Source organism: Momordica charantia (genome assembly GCF_013281855.1).
Source record: "Momordica charantia cultivar OHB3-1 chromosome 8 unlocalized genomic scaffold, Mcharantia_2.0 BLBB01000008.1, whole genome shotgun sequence".
NCBI lineage: Eukaryota > Viridiplantae > Streptophyta > Magnoliopsida > Cucurbitales > Cucurbitaceae > Momordica > Momordica charantia.
This window is the reverse complement of record NW_028275166.1, coordinates 15,365,822-15,384,182: the sequence shown is the minus strand read 5'-3', so window position 1 is coordinate 15,384,182 and position 18,361 is coordinate 15,365,822. Positions and strand designations below refer to the sequence as shown.

General features: G+C 44.0%; 2 protein-coding genes across 4 annotated transcripts; one reads left to right on the top strand and one right to left on the bottom strand.

Moving 5' to 3' along the window:
* Positions 1 to 7,433: 7,433 nt before the first annotated feature.
* LOC148209604 (uncharacterized protein At3g60930, chloroplastic-like) lies at positions 7,434 to 11,969 on the top strand. 3 transcript variants are annotated; one of them, XM_088127914.1, is made up of 5 exons: positions 7,462 to 7,570; positions 8,584 to 8,752; positions 10,201 to 10,389; positions 10,464 to 11,011; positions 11,093 to 11,969. In XM_088127914.1, exon 5 carries the CDS (start codon positions 11,348 to 11,350, stop codon positions 11,861 to 11,863), a length of 516 nt encoding a protein of 171 aa, XP_087984040.1. In that variant the 5' UTR covers positions 7,462 to 7,570; positions 8,584 to 8,752; positions 10,201 to 10,389; positions 10,464 to 11,011; positions 11,093 to 11,347; the 3' UTR covers positions 11,864 to 11,969. The 3 variants fall into 3 exon arrangements, with proteins under 3 accessions (XP_087984041.1, XP_087984040.1, XP_087984039.1); XM_088127915.1 differs by lacking the exon at positions 8,584 to 8,752 and having other exon boundaries at positions 7,434 to 7,570; XM_088127913.1 differs by lacking the exons at positions 7,462 to 7,570; positions 8,584 to 8,752 and adding an exon at positions 8,792 to 10,120.
* Positions 11,970 to 13,254: 1,285 nt separating this feature from the next.
* On the bottom strand, positions 13,255 to 14,983 carry LOC148209603 (uncharacterized). Its single transcript, XM_088126926.1, has 3 exons — positions 14,114 to 14,983; positions 13,634 to 14,005; positions 13,255 to 13,401 (listed from the first exon to the last, which is right to left on the bottom strand). The coding sequence occupies exons 1-3, from the start codon at positions 14,981 to 14,983 to the stop codon at positions 13,255 to 13,257; spliced, it is 1,389 nt and encodes a 462-aa protein (XP_087983052.1).
* Between the last annotated feature and the right edge of the window lie 3,378 nt (positions 14,984 to 18,361).

Sequence of the window (18,361 nt, the reverse complement as noted above, 5' to 3'; positions counted from 1 at the left end):
CATGAGCCAGTTACCTCTAACTACAACCATTCAGAACCTACTAGTCACCTACATCAATAAAAAAAAACAGGAAGCATGTTTCCTCAGAAGTGTTCGATAATATAAAGACGTCAACAATCAAAACTAACAATCCCTACGTGCTCAATTAAATTGTTTTTAACAAGAAAAACAGCATCAAAACCATTCCGTTAACGCTAATTAACGCACGCACTCGCCCCCTGGTGCTACTTACCCAACCACGTCTTTAAGTTTGCGTCGATCTCACACCTAAGCACCAAAAACAGAAAAATACAGCAATTTAAATGTACTGTTCAGCCTTCGAAAAACGACTCTACGAGGGTTCAAAGGGCTCATTACCGCAAAACGACTTTGTGTAAGTGTGGGTAAATTAGATCTAGCTTGCAAAGGTGTGGGTAGCGTAAATCGGGCTTCGAACGGATGAAGATAATCGCCGAACACCACCAAAACACTACTATCCACGTTTTTGCAGCAGCGAAAAGTGCCCAAAACGACCTCCAACGACTTCGTTTTGATGTCCGTTACTGCAAAACAACTTCGCTTAGGTGTGGGTATTCCAAATCGGTTTCGTTTGGATGCGGGTATTCCAAATCTAACTTCAAATAAATGTGGGTCAAAGAAAAGTTACCGGGTTCCACGGATCTAAGCTATTCGAGGTTGTTAGGCTCGTTGGATCGGAGAAGGGACGCCGCGAAAACAGCCTCACGTGTATCGATGCCGCCTGCAGCAGCCCGAACGTCACGCGCCGCCGCTGCCCGTCGCACGTCGCCGCCGTCTGCCGCTTCCCAACGCCGCACTGCAGCCGTCTGCCGCTGCCCAACGCCGCACTGCAGCCGTCTGCCGCTGCCCAACGCCGCGCTGCTGCTGCCCGACGCTGCTCCTGCTGCTGCCGACGCCCGCGCCTGCTGTTGTCCCGTCGTCGGTACTGCTTCGTCGGAGAAAGAATTTCGGATGGGGGGGCTGGCGGCTCCAAACGAAAGGGGAGGGTGGAAGAAGATGAGGTAGGAGAACAAGATGGGCTAGGGTTGTTTTGTTTTAAATTCCCCTTTTCCTTTTGTTTTGCAACATAGACCCACTTGGGCTAGTTTCTTTTGTTTAAGGCCCATTTACCCAATCACACCTTGTTAACAAAACCAATAATATAATTTCGTAGTTCATCCAATGGCCCAGAGCAAGTGTCACATAGCGGAATCCGTAATAAACATAACTTAATAAATACTACACGCTACTAACTCACCACAAAATCTGTAACAACACACACTAGCCGAGATGGCACACTAAAATTAAATAAAGATCACTGATGAATCAAATAAAATAAAAAAATTAAATAAATAAATAAATCAATAACTAAAATCCATTTTGTTATAAAATTTCCCGGAACTCGGGGCAAGCTAACCTGAGAAACGCAGGGCGTTACACTTTATTTGTTGTGTCTTTTTTATATGTGTGGTGGCGGCATCCCCATACCCCGTTGTTTTTATCAGTGAAATCTACTTTCTGACTTGCTCTTTTAGGATTTTGTGCAAAATCGCGCTTTTACCCTGGGTCGACCTCCTCCTCTTGCTATAAACGGGGGGAAAGGAAGGGTGTCTTTACCCTTGTTCGTCTTCTCCCTAATACTCCTTACTTTTTTCATTTTCTGCCATGGAGGTTTTCTTAGGTCATCGTGACCTTAAAGGGCGTCTCTGCCGCCCTTCTTTATCTGGTCTCACTTTTGTGATCGTAAGTTCCCGAACTCCGAGCGTACGCGAGCGGTGGCCAGCAAAAGAGCCAGCCCAGTGCGACAGCGCTTCAAGAGAATGAAGTTCGCCATACACCAGATGATGCTTAGGGTTTTTATCCTCGAAAGGAGGACCGACTTTCTGTATATCTGAGATTTTGAAAGTTTTTGCGCCTTATTTTTGCCTTGCATTTTTCTATAAACCTTTGAATATCGTCTAGGGGACGCATGTAACTTGTATTGTCGATTAAATGAATAAAGCTGAAACTTTTGCCATGTTCTTTCTCCTTGTAATTTTTCGCAACTTTTTCCTCTTTGTTTCTTCTTCCTTTGACCCGCCATGAGCCATTTGGACGCTCACGTGCACCCGAAGCGTGGTCACACGCTTAAAACAGGTGTGTCGCTTGAGGTTCCTTCATGCGTGGCAGGTTGGCGTTCCTTCAAAGGGGCACGTGGCGCAAGGGTATGAACCGACTCATGCGACGCTTCGGTGTTGGCACATTAAAATGTCCATACGACGTTTCCTCTTTCCGAGTCCATACCTCATTAATGTTTTTTCAATTAACATCTTCAATGCGACTTATCGCCTTTTTTCTCGGGTAGGTGATTGACGTCTTATAAAGCCAACTGCTTATCTTTTCTCCTCTTACTCATGGTAGTGATGGCTTTCCCCTTGGCGAAGATGAGTTGGCCTTTGAAGTCGTAAAGTTGTGCCGCGCGTTAGCCGATATGGAGAGTTTTACCCATGGTCAGGTAGACCAGGCCAACCTCTTCTACAAGGCCAACTCCATTCTTGACATGGAAAAGGTAGAACTGGAGCGCGAGATCGAGGTTCTTTGTTTTGAAAACCAGACTGTACGTGATTGCGTGGCTGCCCTAAGAAATGCTTTGTCTGCTAGCCCTTATGATTGCCAGAGGAACAAGCGCCGATGCCGGTCTGCCCGAAAGGCTCGAAGGCACTCCCCCGATCAAAACCTTCATCGACTGAAACGGTTGTTCAGGGGAAAGCCTGTCCGTGTGGCGGCTGTTCAGGCTATGTTGTAGAGTATTGTTTTAATTTCTGGCTTTTCGTACCCGTACTTGTTGTAAGCTGATGCTACGAAGCTTCGCCAAATATTTTTTTTTGTTTTCACTTAGCGTGATCTTAGAGGGTTTGTACTTTATGTGTTGTTACTTAAAGAAAATGACATTCTCTTTTGTTTTTTTTATTTGCTTTGCTCGACCTATGTCTTTGAGAGTTGTGGTTATCCTGACTTTTCTCCCTCGGCCTAGGTTACACTTTTCCTTTCGGAAAAGCGGGACCTGGGTTTTATGGCACCGCGCAAAATCAAAACAGTATTAACGAAAAGATTCCCGTTTTATACAATAACAAGAGGAGTCACCTCTACAATGGTCGCCCATTGTTCGTCTCACGGATAATACACGTGTAAGTGCTCGGCATTCCATGGGTGGCGAAAGGGCTTGCCGTACAGGTCTTATAGAGTGTAGGTTCCTCGTCGCATGACGCCCATTATGCGATATGGTCCTTCACAGTTCTGGTTGAGTGCTCTATCTGAGTGTTCCTTCTTGTTTGGCATCACCTTTCTCAACACCAATGCTCCGACTGTGAATCTTCTTGGCTTTACTAGTGAGTTGTGGTACCTAGCCACTCGGCTCTGGTGTTGGGCTACTTGCTGGCGAGCGGTTTCCCTATGATCTTCAACGAGATCCAAGGGGTTCAGAATTCCTTCCTTGTTCAGGCCCTTATAAAAGGCTTGGATTCTTAGTGGGGAGACTTCCATTTCCACAGGTACTACGACCTTTGTCCCGAAGGACAATGAATAGGGGGTTTAGTTCATCGAAGTCCTAGGAGTAGTCCTGTAAGCCTTTGTGACGCCTGGAAGTTCTTCTGCCCACTGGTCTTTAAGTTTCTCGAGCCTGGCTTTGAAGATTCTTTTGATGATCGTGTTCACAGCCTTGACCTGCCTGTTGGTCTAAAAGTGCACAGGGGTCGAGCTGAGGTGCTTGATGCCTATATCCTTACAGAACTTCTTGAAGTTTTGGTTGTCGAATTATTTTCCATTATCAAGGATGATGGTATTTGGGATACCGAATCGACGGATGATGAACTTCTATAAGAAAGTTGTTATATTTCGCTCGGTGATTGTGGCCAGCGGTTCAGCCTCGACCCACTTGATGAAGTAATCGACTACGACGATTACGAATTTTGTCTGGTTTTTTCCCATAGGCAATGGACCGATCAAGTAGATCCCCCACTGTGCAAAGGGCCAAGGGGCTGACAAGCTTGTCAGCTGCTCGGCAAGTCATCGTGTGATAAGGGTTGTTCGCTGGCATCTATCTCAACGTCGTGTGAACTTCGTGGAATCTGGTCTGCAGGCCGAGGAACTATCTGTACTGAAAGGCTCCCCCCATCAACCCTGGTAGACGGGTCCGGAGAGACGAGAGCCACAAAATTGGTTGAGGCAGCACTTCCGACGCTGGCCATGTCGCTCGGAGAAACTTTACCAATCTGAAGGAGAGGTCGAAATACAAGTTCACATCTTGTGGGTGAGATGGCTGGCGACTTCATATGATCTGCAAAAAAAATGGTGAGCAATGGTAGCTGAACATTGGAAGGGGAAAAATAAACGTCCTACCTATTAGAACCACTCTAGGGGTAGGACGCTCATCGTTGCCTCTGGTTGGGCCATCGGGATCTCCGACCAGGCGGTGTTCGGTTAACTTCCCATTTGTTATAATAAGAGTGGGGACTCGTTGCGCCCAAGGTATTGCAAGGATTTTCTTCATAACGCTGTTCTTCCGGGAGGCGACAGGAGGGGTCCCACCAGGGAATACTTCCAAGGAAAACCGGAAACTTAGAAGGCCATCACAGCCGAAAAATAAAGCATAAAAATTTAAAACATACCGTGCACCTTGAAGATGGATTTAAAAAGATCTCTGAGTGCCGTTTCGGATCCCAACGGTCTTGAAGATCGGGGCTGCCGATCCTGCCGCTTCAAAAACCACGCTAAGGACGTGATCGCCCGTGAAACAGCGGCGGGCACATGTCCTCCCATCACTACAGCCATATGCGCTGATGACTAACTTATGCAGTCATAATAACTCGCGGGTCTCACAGGTCGACATGTAGCCCTAAACGAGGGCTAACTGTTATGGGTAGCGTCCGAATAGGACACGCGTTCGTCCCTCCGCGAGCGCGGGCCCACTGAGAATAATTTCTTAGAGAAGATGTCACCAAGAAAAATACGTGTCTACTCATGATAGGGCGAAACACCACAAATGGTTGTGCCCCATACGTAGCCACAGCTGGCGGCACGTGCTGCTAGCACGACGGGTGCATCCAACGGCCTTGAGCGACATGCCTAGGCGATGCAGGCGGCAGAACTACCCTGCACTATCGGGAACGCGCCCGTTTCTGTCCAACCGTACAGCACGCGACGCCCCTGCCACTTCCCACCGTCGTCCTTCTTGGTCGGCCCTCCAGGACTATAAAAGGAATGATCATCTTCCACCAAGTAAGTGAAAAACGTGTCACTGAAATCTCCAGTGTCTTATTCCTATCATTACTCTTATTACTAACTTGAGCGTCATAGTGTATTACGCAGAATATCACACCGACATCGAGTTATTTTGGCTTCAGGTCTCGTGGATTCACGGTTGGACTACTCATCCAGACGCCACGTGGCCCTCCGCCAGAATTTGCCGTCAACAGTTTGATGGTTTAAAAGTTGTAAATTCGATGCTTAAATCTTAGCATTTTTTAATTACACTTTTGTTAGGTCGCTATTATTAGAATTTTATATCATTAATGAGTTGTAAGAAAGTTGGACAACGCATTAGGTCATTGAGGAAAGTTTCTAATAACTTCGTTAAATTCCAAAAAGTTGGAAAAAATTTAATTTATTGGGGGTGGCTTAACTTATTTCTTTAAAATTTATTTTAACTCATCAAAGTATGGTGTCATGTAAGCTTGTCATCCACCATTTTAATATCTACCATCTACTTAGAATAAAATTGAAACATGTTAAAACATGAAATCTTTCTACGCCGTTTGATAACCATTTTTGTTTTTACCTTTTGCTTTTTGCTTTTTGGTTTTCTTGTTTTTTATTTTTGGTTTTATGTTTTTAAAAAAGAAAAACCATATATGTTTGATAACTCATTTTTGCTTTTTTGTTTTTGAAAAATATAAAACCAAATATGTTTGATAATCATTTTTTGTTTGTTGTTTTTCAAAAGTTAGAAAATTGGAAATATATATTAAAGAAAAAGTTTTATCTACAATAGTGATGACAATAGTGTGGGGCGGGATTGAAGATGGGCTCCTCCCATGCTCCTGAAAATTTTAGTCCACCATCTCCACCTCATTCTTCGATTCGACAATCCATAACCATGTTAAAGAATCGTAATTTTGGGACGGGGATATTCGCGGGAAAAATTACCGGTTTTGTAATTAATTCTAATTATTTTTAACGTTTTATAATGTGTAATAAATATATATTAATTATTTTTAGAATAATTATTTACTATTATAAATAGTTGGTTGTAAAAAATATTTAATATTTTATTCACAATTTAGTAAATATGTTAATAAAAAATACATTAATTATTAAAAAATAGAATCAGGACGGGTATGAGACATGCATTTCCTATTCTTGGAGTAGGGATCCGACCCCACGAAATTTTTGTCATCCCTAATGTAGAGACTTTAAATACAAGTTTAGACGGATGAAAATAAAGATAAATTTTGGAGTGAAAAGGAAAATTAGTGAAAGATAATTTAAAGACAAAAAAAAGGTGAATTTTAAAGAAAAAAATTAAAGTTGATAATAAAATATACGTTAAAGAAAAAATAAATTAGAAAGAAAAAGAAAAATTATAGAGAGAAAAATAAGATAAAAACAAGATTCGAAAGATACTTTTTAGATAAAATAAATAAATAAAAAGATAAATAAAAGCTATAGCGAAAGATAATTTAATGAGAAAATAATATATAATTTTGAGAGGATAAATAGTTTAAGAAGAAAAAGAAAAAAATTAAAAGAACAAAATTGTAGAAAGCTAAAAAGTTTGAGAAAATATCAACTTTTTTAGACAGAGAGATAGAGTGTGATAAAAAAAGTTAACATACATAAATATGAAAATTTTGGATAGAGGGTAATAGTAATACATATTTAAAATATAAAAATTTTAGTGAGAGAAAAATAAATTCTCTAGAGAGAAATTTATGATAAAAAAATTTATGATAAAAAAATTTATGCAACAAAATAACATTCAAATTTTTAATAGACGATTTTAATTTCCCGAGGTTAAATTCTATTCAACGAGTTTTCAATATGTTAAAGTTTCAATTTCTTCGGCATATTAAAAATCCAACAATGACAACACAATAATTTTAAATAATTTGATTCATAGATTAAATTAATTTAAATTATCTTTATATCTAAACTTATTGTATGATATATTTGAAAACAAAATTTATTGTGCAAAATTTGTCAATTTGATGATGTCTTCATTTCCACCACGTCTTTTTGCTTTCGTAACTAAGTACCAAACTTGTCAGCTTGTTGGACCAAATTGGGAAAATCGACTAAAATGACACTCTCAAGTTTCCAATTTGTCTAACTAATCCACCCCTAAAAAATTGTTTTCAATAACCTTGATTATTTTAATTAATTAAAAAAATAGAAGTTACATTTATACCCCTCAAAATTAAAAGAGAACCGTTGCACTATTTTCCTTCTCCCATCTCTCATGTTCCTCTTCCTCTTCCTCTTCCGATTTTGTCTTCGATTTGTCTCCCGCTTAATCTCTCACACCTGAAGCTTTGAGGTAAAAAGCTTCCTAATTTTATCATGTTAGTTACGGTGTTCGAATATTGTGGATTATATACTCTTTCCTTGATTATTTTTGTTTTATTTCTTCATATCCGGCGATTTCGTCTTCGATTTTTTGGTTTCTTTGGTCTGATTTCTGTAAAATCGGTGGTTGAAAGTTATGGATTTGAAATTTCGGAGTGGGTTTTCAGGAAACATACAAATTCTCGGGGCGATTTTGTGCGAAGTGGGTTAGGGCTTCTAGTTTTGGAGTGGGGTTTCATCTGAACCAGTTCTTGGTGGATTTCGGGCGAAGGGTTAGGTATTTCATCGTTTTGGAGTGGGTTTTATAGAATTTGAACCACTATCGGTGGATTTCGGGCGAAATAGGTTAGGGGTTCGATTTTTCCAGTCGGGTATTCACCTAAACAAGTTCTTAGTGATTTTCGGGCGAAGTGGTTAGGGATTTGAGTGGGTTTTTTGGAATCTAAACGATTTTCGATGTATTTCGAGTGAAGTAGGTTACAAATTTTAGGGCGAGGTGGGTTTGTGTTTGTATGTAACAATTCTCGGCTCATTTCGGGCGTTGTGGGTGTGTAATGTCTGTGAGAATTCTCAGGGCTTTTCGGGCGTGGTGGGTGTGTAGTGTCTGTGAGAATTCTCGGGGCTTTTTAGGCGAAGTGGGTTAGATATTAGTTGTCAAGAAATTCTCTTGGTCATTCAGGTGAAGTGATTCGAAATTTATAGAATTGTTTTAGGCTCTGGATAAATTCTCGGTGCCTGATCTTGCCCGTAAGTCAACCGATAAATCATACAGTGTTAAAAATTTTCGAGCGAAGATGCTAGATTTGATTTAATATTGTATGAATTCTCGTGCCAACTTCGTCGGAGAATTGAACCGAGAAATATGACAGGGCAAACTTTTACATTATCCTTTTGCTTTGGTTGGTTAGCAGAATGGTTGCTTATTATATATGTATGGTTTGTCCTTGTCTCTAATCTTTGGAGTCTTTATTAAATCGTGTCCAGGTTAATTCAAAATGGAAATTGTTTATGCAAGGGTTTGCACAACGGTTCTTCGCGAATAAAGCTCGAACCCGGTCTCCGGTCTGACCTGAGCCCTAGGATGGACCTGCACAAGAGGGTAAATACTCCGACGCTCAAGCCAGTATAGGTCGGACTCCGTATTTCGTTCGAGGTGAGATTCGATACCTAAGCGTGAAATGAAGCCCTCTATTTATAGGTGATGGATCCGACAGTACACACGACCGGCGGTTATATGTCTTTTCTCATGTCGGACCTGTCGGGTTCCGAGCAGGTCGGACCCCAGTCAGGTCGAACCTTGACGCCCATACTTAGTCTTTCATAATGGGCGAACCCGGTCTCCTCGGCTGGGCCGAGGTGGATCTTGGCAATCCCTCTTATTCAGTTTCTTCAAACACCAATAAGGGTCCTCCACGTGTCCCGGGTATGTTTTACCCCCAAACATTGGCCCCCTCTCTGTCAGGTTCGATCTCGACCTAGCAGAGAAGGTCATTCGAATCCATTCTGGACACGTGGCGACTTTTCATTTGTAGAGGGAATATGACCGTTGCGGAACACGTTTCGATCTGCCAGGTTGTCGGAGCACTCAAGTATTCCGCCGTTGCGTATCTCGAGAAGATCCTAGCCGCTCGTTGATTACACGTGTACGGCGCAGAGGTTTTTCCGATGAGCTATAAATAGTCCCGAAACTTCAGGTAAAACCTTACGTTTCCTGAATTTATGGAGTTCGATCTGAAACCAGCTCGAACCTTCTGTAGGTCAGTCATTTTCGCCTTTCTTTTTCCGAATATGGTGGTTTTCTTGTCTTCCCCCTCCAGTTGTGATAGCCTGGGTAGTGTAGGTCGGACCATAAGTAGTTCACCCCCTAAACCAAGCGATTATTGGGAGGCCCTAGCTCGTAGGTTAGAGTCTGAGCTAAATGAAATAGAGAACTCCAGGTTCTCAAATGATGGAGAGGATACTGATACCTCTACCTCGGGCCAGGGTCTGGAGTACCCTGCAAGAATGCCCGAGCACTATCTCGGACCCCTCCGTAGGGGGTTTAAAATTCTTAATGATATCCTTCTTAGGATTCCAGAGGAAGGGGAAAGAGCTGACAATCTCCCAGAGGAATGGGTCACCCTTTATTTAAAGATGTTTGAGTACGGCCTCAGACTTCCCCTTCATCGTTTTGCCCAGGAGTTCTTAAACCGAATTGGACTAGCTCCTGCTCAAGTGGCCCCCAATGGGTGGGGTCTCATTTTTGCTTTAGCCATCCTTTTTTGGTTGCGAGCTCGGGATGAGGACGAGGCCGAGCTACTAAGTGTCGAACAACTCCTTGGATGCTTCGAAGCCAAGAGGATAGCTAAGAAACCTGGTCGGTACTACATGTGCGCAAGGAAAGGCACGGGTAGTATAGTCAAGGGGCCGACTTCCATCAAAGGATGGGTAGGTAAGTGGTTCTTTGCCTCTGGAGAGTGGCTGGCAAAGGACGAGTCCGGTCGTGCCTTTTTTTATGTTCCCACTAAGTTTGAGAACTTAGGTATGGAGTCTTTCTTGTTTTCTTTCCTTTTAATTTATTGATTTTCACATCTAACTCGAACTTTTGTTTGCTTTGTGCAGTATCGATTAAGCCGATCCCCGAGATCGCTCAAGCCACCTTCGACACCCTCAAATACTACAAGGACAACTTCCCCAAGGGCAGGAAGATCGGAACCTTGGTCACCGACAAGCTACTCTTGGAGTCGGGGCTACTTGACTACAACCCTCTAGTTCGACCAATTGAAGCTTCAAGGCCAAACTCTGAGCTCGGTAAGCCGTGTTCGATCTCGACTTCAATTTTATCTTTCCTTTGATCTCTAATTTTATGCGTGTTTATTTTGCAGCAATGGTGTGCGGATTCACTTGAAGCGTGAAGCGCAAGTCCAAGGGCCGTGCTCACGCCCTCAAGACCGTGGTAGGTACTGAACCGGTGACGCCTACGTTGCCACGGACTGAGGCTCAAGGTAACTCTGGGCCATTTTCTACAGTCCCCACCCCCGTGATCGAGCTAGACCAGTTTGGGGGCCGATCTGAAGAGAAGAGTCCAAGAGAGGAGTCTGAGGCGCTTGACATATCTCCCCTGAACGAGGTGAGGGGAGAATCTCGTTTGAGGAGAAGAAGAAAGAAGAAGAAGACTTCCTCCTCCTTGAAGGCTGGGGCTCGTGGGACTCTACCTACGAGCCATGCTGATTTGGTGGATGACCCCGAAGCTTAGATGGGGGGAACGTCCGATGTGCGAATGCGATTCAGGATGGAACCGTCAAGTTTCGGGATGAAGGACCTGGTGTGCCGCATCTCGGCCATGTGCTTGGATCGCTGTCTGAGGAGAGCATTCATGTTCGTGAGTGATCCTGGGTCCGTACTGCAGAGGACCATTGACAACGCTGCCGAGGTAAGATCTGCTTTGCATCTACTCATTATTTTTTCTCGATTTACAGCTCGATCTAACCGTCATGTCTTTTGACTTTCGCAGGCGTTTGTCGCTTCCATTCATTCAGCGATTATGATCAAAGCTGAGTTGGATGGAAGGGAAGCCCTGGCAGTAAAGGAGAAGGAGAACTCTTCTGCTGCTTTAGAGGCTGCCACCACCATGAAGAGCGAGCTACTGAAGGCTCGTTCTGAGGTGGGTATCCTGAAGGCCAAGGTAGACGTCAAGGCTGAGATTCTGAAGAAAGAGGGTGAGAAGCACAAGGCCCACCTCTGAGCAGCCCATGCTATCACCAAAAGGATGGAGAAGGAGAAATTCCAGCTCCTGAAGGAGAAGGACGACCTCGCTCAAGCTCTCGAGGAGACGGATGCCTTAATCGGACGCCTTTCTTTCGAGCTGAAAGACGCGAAGGAACGCCTCACCAATGGAGTTCTGCTGGAGGAAGCCTTCAAGCAACACCCAGACTTCGATGGGTTTGCCAAAGACTTCAGCGATGTCGGCTTCAAGTTCTTGATGAAGGGCATTGCTGCCGACATGCCTCACCTTCAGATCGATCTCAGCGATCTCAAGAAGAAGTACTCTGAGAAGTGGGCTTATGGGCCTAATGGTACTCCTGGCCCCCAATCACTGGTGGACAAGTACGTTAGGGAGCTGGACTCTGACTACTCCGACGTGGAGGAAGGGGATGCTCCTAGCCAAGAGCCTAATGAGGTCGGCACGACGCAAGAGGAGGTTCCTTCACAGCTGGGCGGATCCCAGGAGGTCAACCTTCTGGGCTCCCAGGGCGAGCTGTCCTCCCACCTCGGAAGTAGCTGAGGCTCTTTTTTTTTTTTTTGTAAGTCTTAAGGCAGAGCTGCAAGGTCTACAAGCCTTGGTTCTGTTCTTTAATTTAATGAATTCTCATTCCTCAAGTTTGATTGTACTTCTGTGCATCTAGCTCTGACTCTTTCTTTCATTACTTTTCCCTTAAACTTTTAAACTTGCTTTCGTAAGTCAGAACTCCATTATGGATAATTTCCATCTCGCACCTCTTAACTCGTAAATTTAAAGGTTTGAGCGTAAGATAAACTCTTTTCACATTGCACCCTTTACTTAAGTTTTGAATTTGAGAGTTTCTTTAATTGTTCTTTAATATTTCTCCTCGAACTCGGAAGTCCAAAAGATAATATCAAGCAATTTGAACTTTTCTACATCACACCTTTAACTTGAACGTTCCAAGGTTTGAATTTTGAGTCTATAATTAATATTCACATCGCACCTCGAACCCGTGGGTTTGGAGCATTGAATTTCCTGAACCTTCAACATCGCACCTTTAACTTAAGCGTTCAAAGGATTGAGTTTTGGCTCGTAATTGATTTTGACATCGCACCTCGAACCCGTGGGTTTCGAGGGTTGAATTTGATCAATTTTTGTCTTTACCTTGTCGGTTTTTAAGTCTTATGGGAGTCCGTGGCCCCCATTTAACTTCTGATCGAACTCGGGTCACGAAATTAAATAACTCCGTTTATTAAAAGTTCCGTCCTTTGAAAAATTTTACCAGTCCATTTTAGGACTATTTTGACATTTCAAGGGTAATAGCGCTTCAAGTGCTCGCGTTACATGGATGCACAAGCACTCTTCCTTCCAGGTCGGCCAGCATATACGTTCCAGGTCGGACTATGCCTTTAACCTCGAACGGTCCCTCCCAACTTGGGTCAAGGGTGCCCACATGACTTTGGATTTTCCTTAAGACCAAATGTCCAACTTGGAAGCTTCGAGGTCGAACTCGGGCATTGTAATGTCTGGCCATTCTGTTCTGATACTCTGCTAAGCGCAGCTGAGCCATTTCCCTTTTTTCTTCCAATAAGTCCAGGTTAAGGAGTAGCTCTTCCTCGTTCCTTGTTGGCTCGTACTGTTCTACCCTGTCTGTTGGTATGCCGATCTCTACTGGTACAACAACTTCGGAGCCAAAGGCTAGCGAGAACGGAGTTTCACCAGTTGACTCCCTTGGGGTGGTCCGATATTACCATAATACTTCGGGTAGCTCCTCGGCCCACCTTCCCTTTCTGGAATCCAGTCTTAGCTTGAGGCCTCGTTTTATGATTTTGTTTATCGCCTCTACCTGCCCATTTGACTTTGGATGCGCAGGGGACGAACTGAGGTGGCTTATGCCCAATTTTCTGCAAAGTCTTTGAACTTTGCATTGTCGAACTGTTTTCCGTTGTCTGTCACAATGGTGTTTGGTATACCGAAACGGCATACAATGTTTGACCATACGAAAGATGTGACTCTGGACTCGGTAATGTGGGACAATGCCTCAGCCTCGGTCCATTTGGTGAAGTAGTCCACAGCGACAATGGCGAATTTGGTTTGCCCTTTTCCCAGAGGAAAAAGACCTATGATATCTACTCCCCATTGCGCGAATGGCCACGGGGCCGAGATGGGGGTGAGCAGTTCAGGAGGTTGATGGATAATATTTGCGAAGCGTTGGCAGTTGTCACAGGTTTTCACAAATTGCTTTGCATCCTGCTCGACAGTGGGCCAATAGTACCCTTGTCGAACCACCTTGGCCGACAACGACCTGACGCCAGAGTGGTTTCCACATACCCCTTCATGGATTTCCCTTAGAACGTAAAGGCCTTCTTCGGGAGTCACACACTTTAGCAGAGGCAGGGAGAAGCCACGTCGGTACAACGTTCCTTCTCGGAGTGTGAACCGAGCTGCTCTCCGTTCCATCTTCTTCTGCCCCTTCGGATCTTGCGGTGGATTCCCTTTGATGAACTCCACGATTGGATTCATCCAAGAGGGTGATGGAGTGTCAACCTCCATCACATCTGGCTCCAAGATTGAGGGACTGTCCAAGATCTCGACCGGAACCGATCTAGCCAGGTCGGTCTCATACGCTGATGCCAATTTGGCTAGGGCATCCGCATTGGACTTTTCAGATCTTGCTACTTGACTCACCTCGTAAGTCCCGAACTGGGCGAGGTGCGATCTGACCTTGCTCAAATATTTTTCCATTCGGGGGTCCTTCGTTTGATACTCCTCCTTAATCTTATTTACAATTAACTGAGAGTTACTAAAGACCTTAATGTGGTTGGCCCCCAGTCCTTTGGCAATGGGCAGCCCTGCCAGGAGTGCTTCGTACTCGGCCTCATTATTTGAAGTCCGAAAGTTGAATCGCAGAGCATACTCAAATCGCTCCCCACCTGGTGCGAGTAAGAGGATTCCTGCCCCGCACCCTTTCTCATTGGAGGATCCATCAACGTAGATCGTCCAAGGAAAGTCAGGCTTGGCCAACTGAGGTGGTGGAGTCAGCTCCGCGATAAAATCGGCCACTGCTTGCCCTTTCAACGCAGCTCTTGGCTCGAACTGGATTTCGTACTCGCTGAGCTCCATTGCCCACTTCATCAGTCGCCCTGATGTTTCTGGCTTATGGAAGATGTTCTTTAGGGCCAAGTTGGTAAGCACTACGACGGTGTGCGCTTGGAAGTACGGCCTGAGTCTCCGGGCCGAGGTGACTAAGGCGAGAGCCAGCTTTTCCATTTGGGGATATCTGGTCTCGACCTCAGTCATGGCCTTACCGGTGTAATAAATGGGACTTTGGTGCGCTCTCTCCTGCTTAATTAGGGCCGAGCTGACAGCGCTGTCAGATACTGCCAGGTACAAGTGGAGCTTCTCTCCTGGCAACGGTTTTGCGAGTAGAGGTGCCGAGCAGAGACAGTCTTTCAACTGCTCCAGTGCTTGCTCACACTCTACCGTCCATTCGAATGGTCCCTTATTCCTAAGAACCTTGAAGAAAGGAAGGCACTTGTTCGTTGATCTCGACACGAACCTATTCAAGGCTGCAATCCTGCCATTAAGGCACTGAAGCTGCTTTAGAGTCCTGGGTGCTTCCATCTCGAGCACGACCTTTATCTTTTCTGGGTTAGCCTCGATCCCTCGGTTGTTTACCATAAAACCAAGGAATTTTCTCGAAGAGACTCCAAAGGCACACTTGGTCGGATTGGGCTTCATTTGGTATTTGCGCAGTACTCCAAAGGCTTCGGTCAGATCGGAAAGATGCGACTTTGACTGCTTGCTCTTGACAATCATGTCGTCCACATACACTTCCATGTTCCGACCGATCTGCTTGGCGAACATTTTGTTCACCATCCTTTGGTAGGTCGCACTCGCATTTTTTAGGCCAAAAGGCATTACCTTGTAACAGTACAGTCCTTGGTCCGTTATGAACGCGGTATGCTTCGCCAAACTACCGCTCCTCCGTTAAGAGTGAATACTGACCCCGACGTAGATTTTCTTGAATCCTTGTTTGTTTGGAAGTCAGAGTCAGTGTATCCTGTAAGGATCAAATCCTTAGCGCCATACACGAGCTTGTAGTCCCTCGTTCTCCTAAGATACTTGAGGATTCGCTTAACAGCAGTCCACTGATCATATCCTGGGTTGGATTGGTACCTCCTGACTATCCCTACCGCATAGCAAATGTTAGGCCTAGTGCACAGCATAGCGTACATCAGGCTGCCCACTGCTGAAGCATAGCGTATACGTCTCATATCCTCAACTTCTTGAGGTGTCTTAGGACACTGCTCCTTAAACAGATGAATTTCATGCCTGAACGGTAATTAACCTTTCTTGGAATTCTGCATCGAATATCGAGCAAGCATCTTGTCGATATAAGTTACTTGAGACAGGGCTAATGTTCTGTTCTTGCGATCCCTTAGGATTTGGATGCCAAGAACATACTGAGCTTCTCCCAAATCCTTCATTTGGAACTCAGTCGCTAGCCACTTCTTTATGTCAGTGAGATAAGCTACATCATTCCCAATGAGCAGGATATCATCCACGTACAACACTAAGAAGGCTACGGTGTTGTTGACGATCTTCTTGTATACACAAGGCTCATCAACGTTTTGGTCAAAACCATAAGATTTGATCGCAGTATCGAACCTTATGTTCCAGGATCGAGATGCTTGTTTGAGTCCATATATGGACCGTTTAAGCTTGCAAACCTTTTGTTCTTGACCTTGTTCTATGAACCATTCGGGTTGAGACATATAAATACTTTCTTCAAGATTGCCATTCAGAAAAGCAGTCTTGACGTCCATTTGCCATATCTCATAGTCATAATATGTGGCAATGGACAAAAGTATTCTAATAGACTTAAGCATAGCTACAGGGGAGAAGGTTTCTTCATAGTCCACCCCTTCCCTTTGTGTGTAGCCTTTTGCCACAAGTCTGGCCTTATAGGTCTGTACCTTTCCTTCGGCGTCTCGTTTTCGCTTATAGATCCATTTGCACCCTATTTGTTTTACCCCATCAGGTTGATCTACAAGTTCCCAAACGAAATTGAAGTACATCGACTCCATTTCCAGGTCCATTGCTTTGACCCATTTGTCCTTGTCAGTATCTTCCATTGCCTTTTTATAGGTCAATGAATCCTCGACACCGTCATCAGGTATGACAACTTGAGTTTCAGTTAAACCCACATAGCGGTCAGGTTGTGACACAACCCTCCCACTACGTCGAGGCACCCTCAACACTTGAGGTGAATGCGACTGACGCGATGTGCTGGCTTCATCAACAACTCTTGTTGTAGTGCCAGTTTGATCAACAACTCTTGTTGACGTGTTAGTAGTCTCTTCGGAAATCTCGTTAATTACTACCTTACTCCGTGGTTTATGATCTCGAACATGGCCTTCTTCTAGAAAGTAGCATTTGTCGATACAAACACTCTGCTTTCTTTATGATCGAAGAAGAGACCACCTCTCGTCTCTTTAGGGTAACCTACGAATAGGCATACTTTTGAACGAGGTTCCAGTTTCTTCGGGTTAGTCATGAGCACATGTGTCGGGCATCCTCAAATGCGAAAGTGACGTAAACTAGGTTTACGACCCTTCCATAGCTCAAAGGGTGTTTGAGAAACACTCTTTGATGGAACTACGTTCAAAATATAAGCTGCAGTCTCCACTGCATAACTCCAAAACGAGTTAGGCAACTAAGCATAGCTCATCATTGATCGAACCATGTCCAACAGGGTTCTGTTTCTCCTTTCTGATACACCGTTTTGTTGAGGTGTACCAGGCGCTGAGAGTTGGGACGTGATTCCATGTTCCAACATATAGTCTTGGAATCTCAAGTCCATATACTCTCCACCCCGATTTGATCGAAGTGTTTTAATGGTTTTACCTAATTGATTTTCAACTTCAGTCTTGTACTCCTTGAACTTTTCAAGGGCTTCAGACTTATGTTGCATTAGGTATAAATAACCATACCTTGAATAATCATCGATAAAAGAGATGAAGTATTCATACCCTCCTCGAGCTCTAACATTCATCGGACCACAAAGGTCTGAATATATAAGTTCTAAGGGCTCTTTGGCTCTATAACCTTTTCCAGTAAAAGGTCTTTTAGTCATTTTGCCTTCAAGACAAGACTCACATGGTGGTAAAGAATCGTCTTCTAACTCACTTAGAATGCCATTCTTAACCAACCTCCCAATTCTATTGAGATTAATGTGACCTAATCTTAAGTGCCAAAGATAGGTATCTTCCTTTTGAGAAACTTTTTGCCTTTTATTTTGAGTTCTAGCATTTTTAAACAACTCGGTATTTAAAACTGCTTTACTTATGGTTGGTCTTAGCACATACAAGTTGTTTTCAAGCAAAGTAGAACAAATATTAACACCTTTTCTCGAAATGAAGGCTTCATTCATATGAAAAGAAATTGAATACATATGTTCTAACAAACAGGAAATTGAAATTAAGTTGCTTTTAATTTTAGGAACAACGTACACATTATCTAATAATATATACATATTCTTGTTTGAAAACAACTTGAGCTCCCCTACCGCCGCAGCTGAGACGACCTCTACCGTTCCGACCTTGAGAGTCATCTCTCCGGCGTCAAGCTACCTCCAGGAACTAATTCCCTGAAATGAAGAACAAACGTGATTAGTTGCTTCTGAATCCAGTATCCAGGCGGAGTGATCATTCTCCACTAAACATGTTTCCAATACAAGTAAATCATATTTACCTTCGTTGGCTTTCTTCTTTTCTGCGAAGTACTTTGGGCAGTTGCGCTTCCAATGCCTGTCCATGTTTCAGTGGAAGCACTTTCCTTTCTCTGCAACCTTGACCTTGCCTTTCTCGGCAGCAGCAGCTGAGTCAGGTTTTGACCCCTTACCAGCAATCTTCTTCTTCTTTAAAGTTTTACTTCCAGAAGAAGAGGGCGCAGACCTGGTTCCAGAGAACGATCCTCTGTTGAACCTCTTTGAGGTGGCAACATTTGCCTCCCCTTCTTGTCCCTTACATTTCATAAGAGACTGGTAGGTCGGAA

What these genes read in the sequence shown, in the direction of transcription:
- LOC148209604 (XM_088127913.1), top strand. Translation starts at nt 9,319, where the DNA reads ATGGAGTTCGATCTGAAACCAGCTCGAACCTTCTGTAGGTCAGTCATT. An exon ending in CACTAAGTTTGAGAACTTAG is followed by an intron (nt 10,121 to 10,200) that starts GTATGGAGTCTT and finishes TGCTTTGTGCAG; the next exon opens with TATCGATTAAGCCGATCCCC. An exon ending in AAGGCCAAACTCTGAGCTCG is followed by an intron (nt 10,390 to 10,463) that starts GTAAGCCGTGTT and finishes TTTATTTTGCAG; the next exon opens with CAATGGTGTGCGGATTCACT.
- LOC148209603 (XM_088126926.1), bottom strand. Translation starts at nt 14,983, where the DNA reads ATGGTAAACAACCGAGGGATCGAGGCTAACCCAGAAAAGATAAAGGTC. An exon ending in TGGGGGCCAACCACATTAAG is followed by an intron (nt 14,006 to 14,113) that starts GTCTTTAGTAAC and finishes CACCTCGCCCAG; the next exon opens with TTCGGGACTTACGAGGTGAG. An exon ending in TAAGGGAAATCCATGAAGGG is followed by an intron (nt 13,402 to 13,633) that starts GTATGTGGAAAC and finishes CTCTGGGAAAAG; the next exon opens with GGCAAACCAAATTCGCCATT.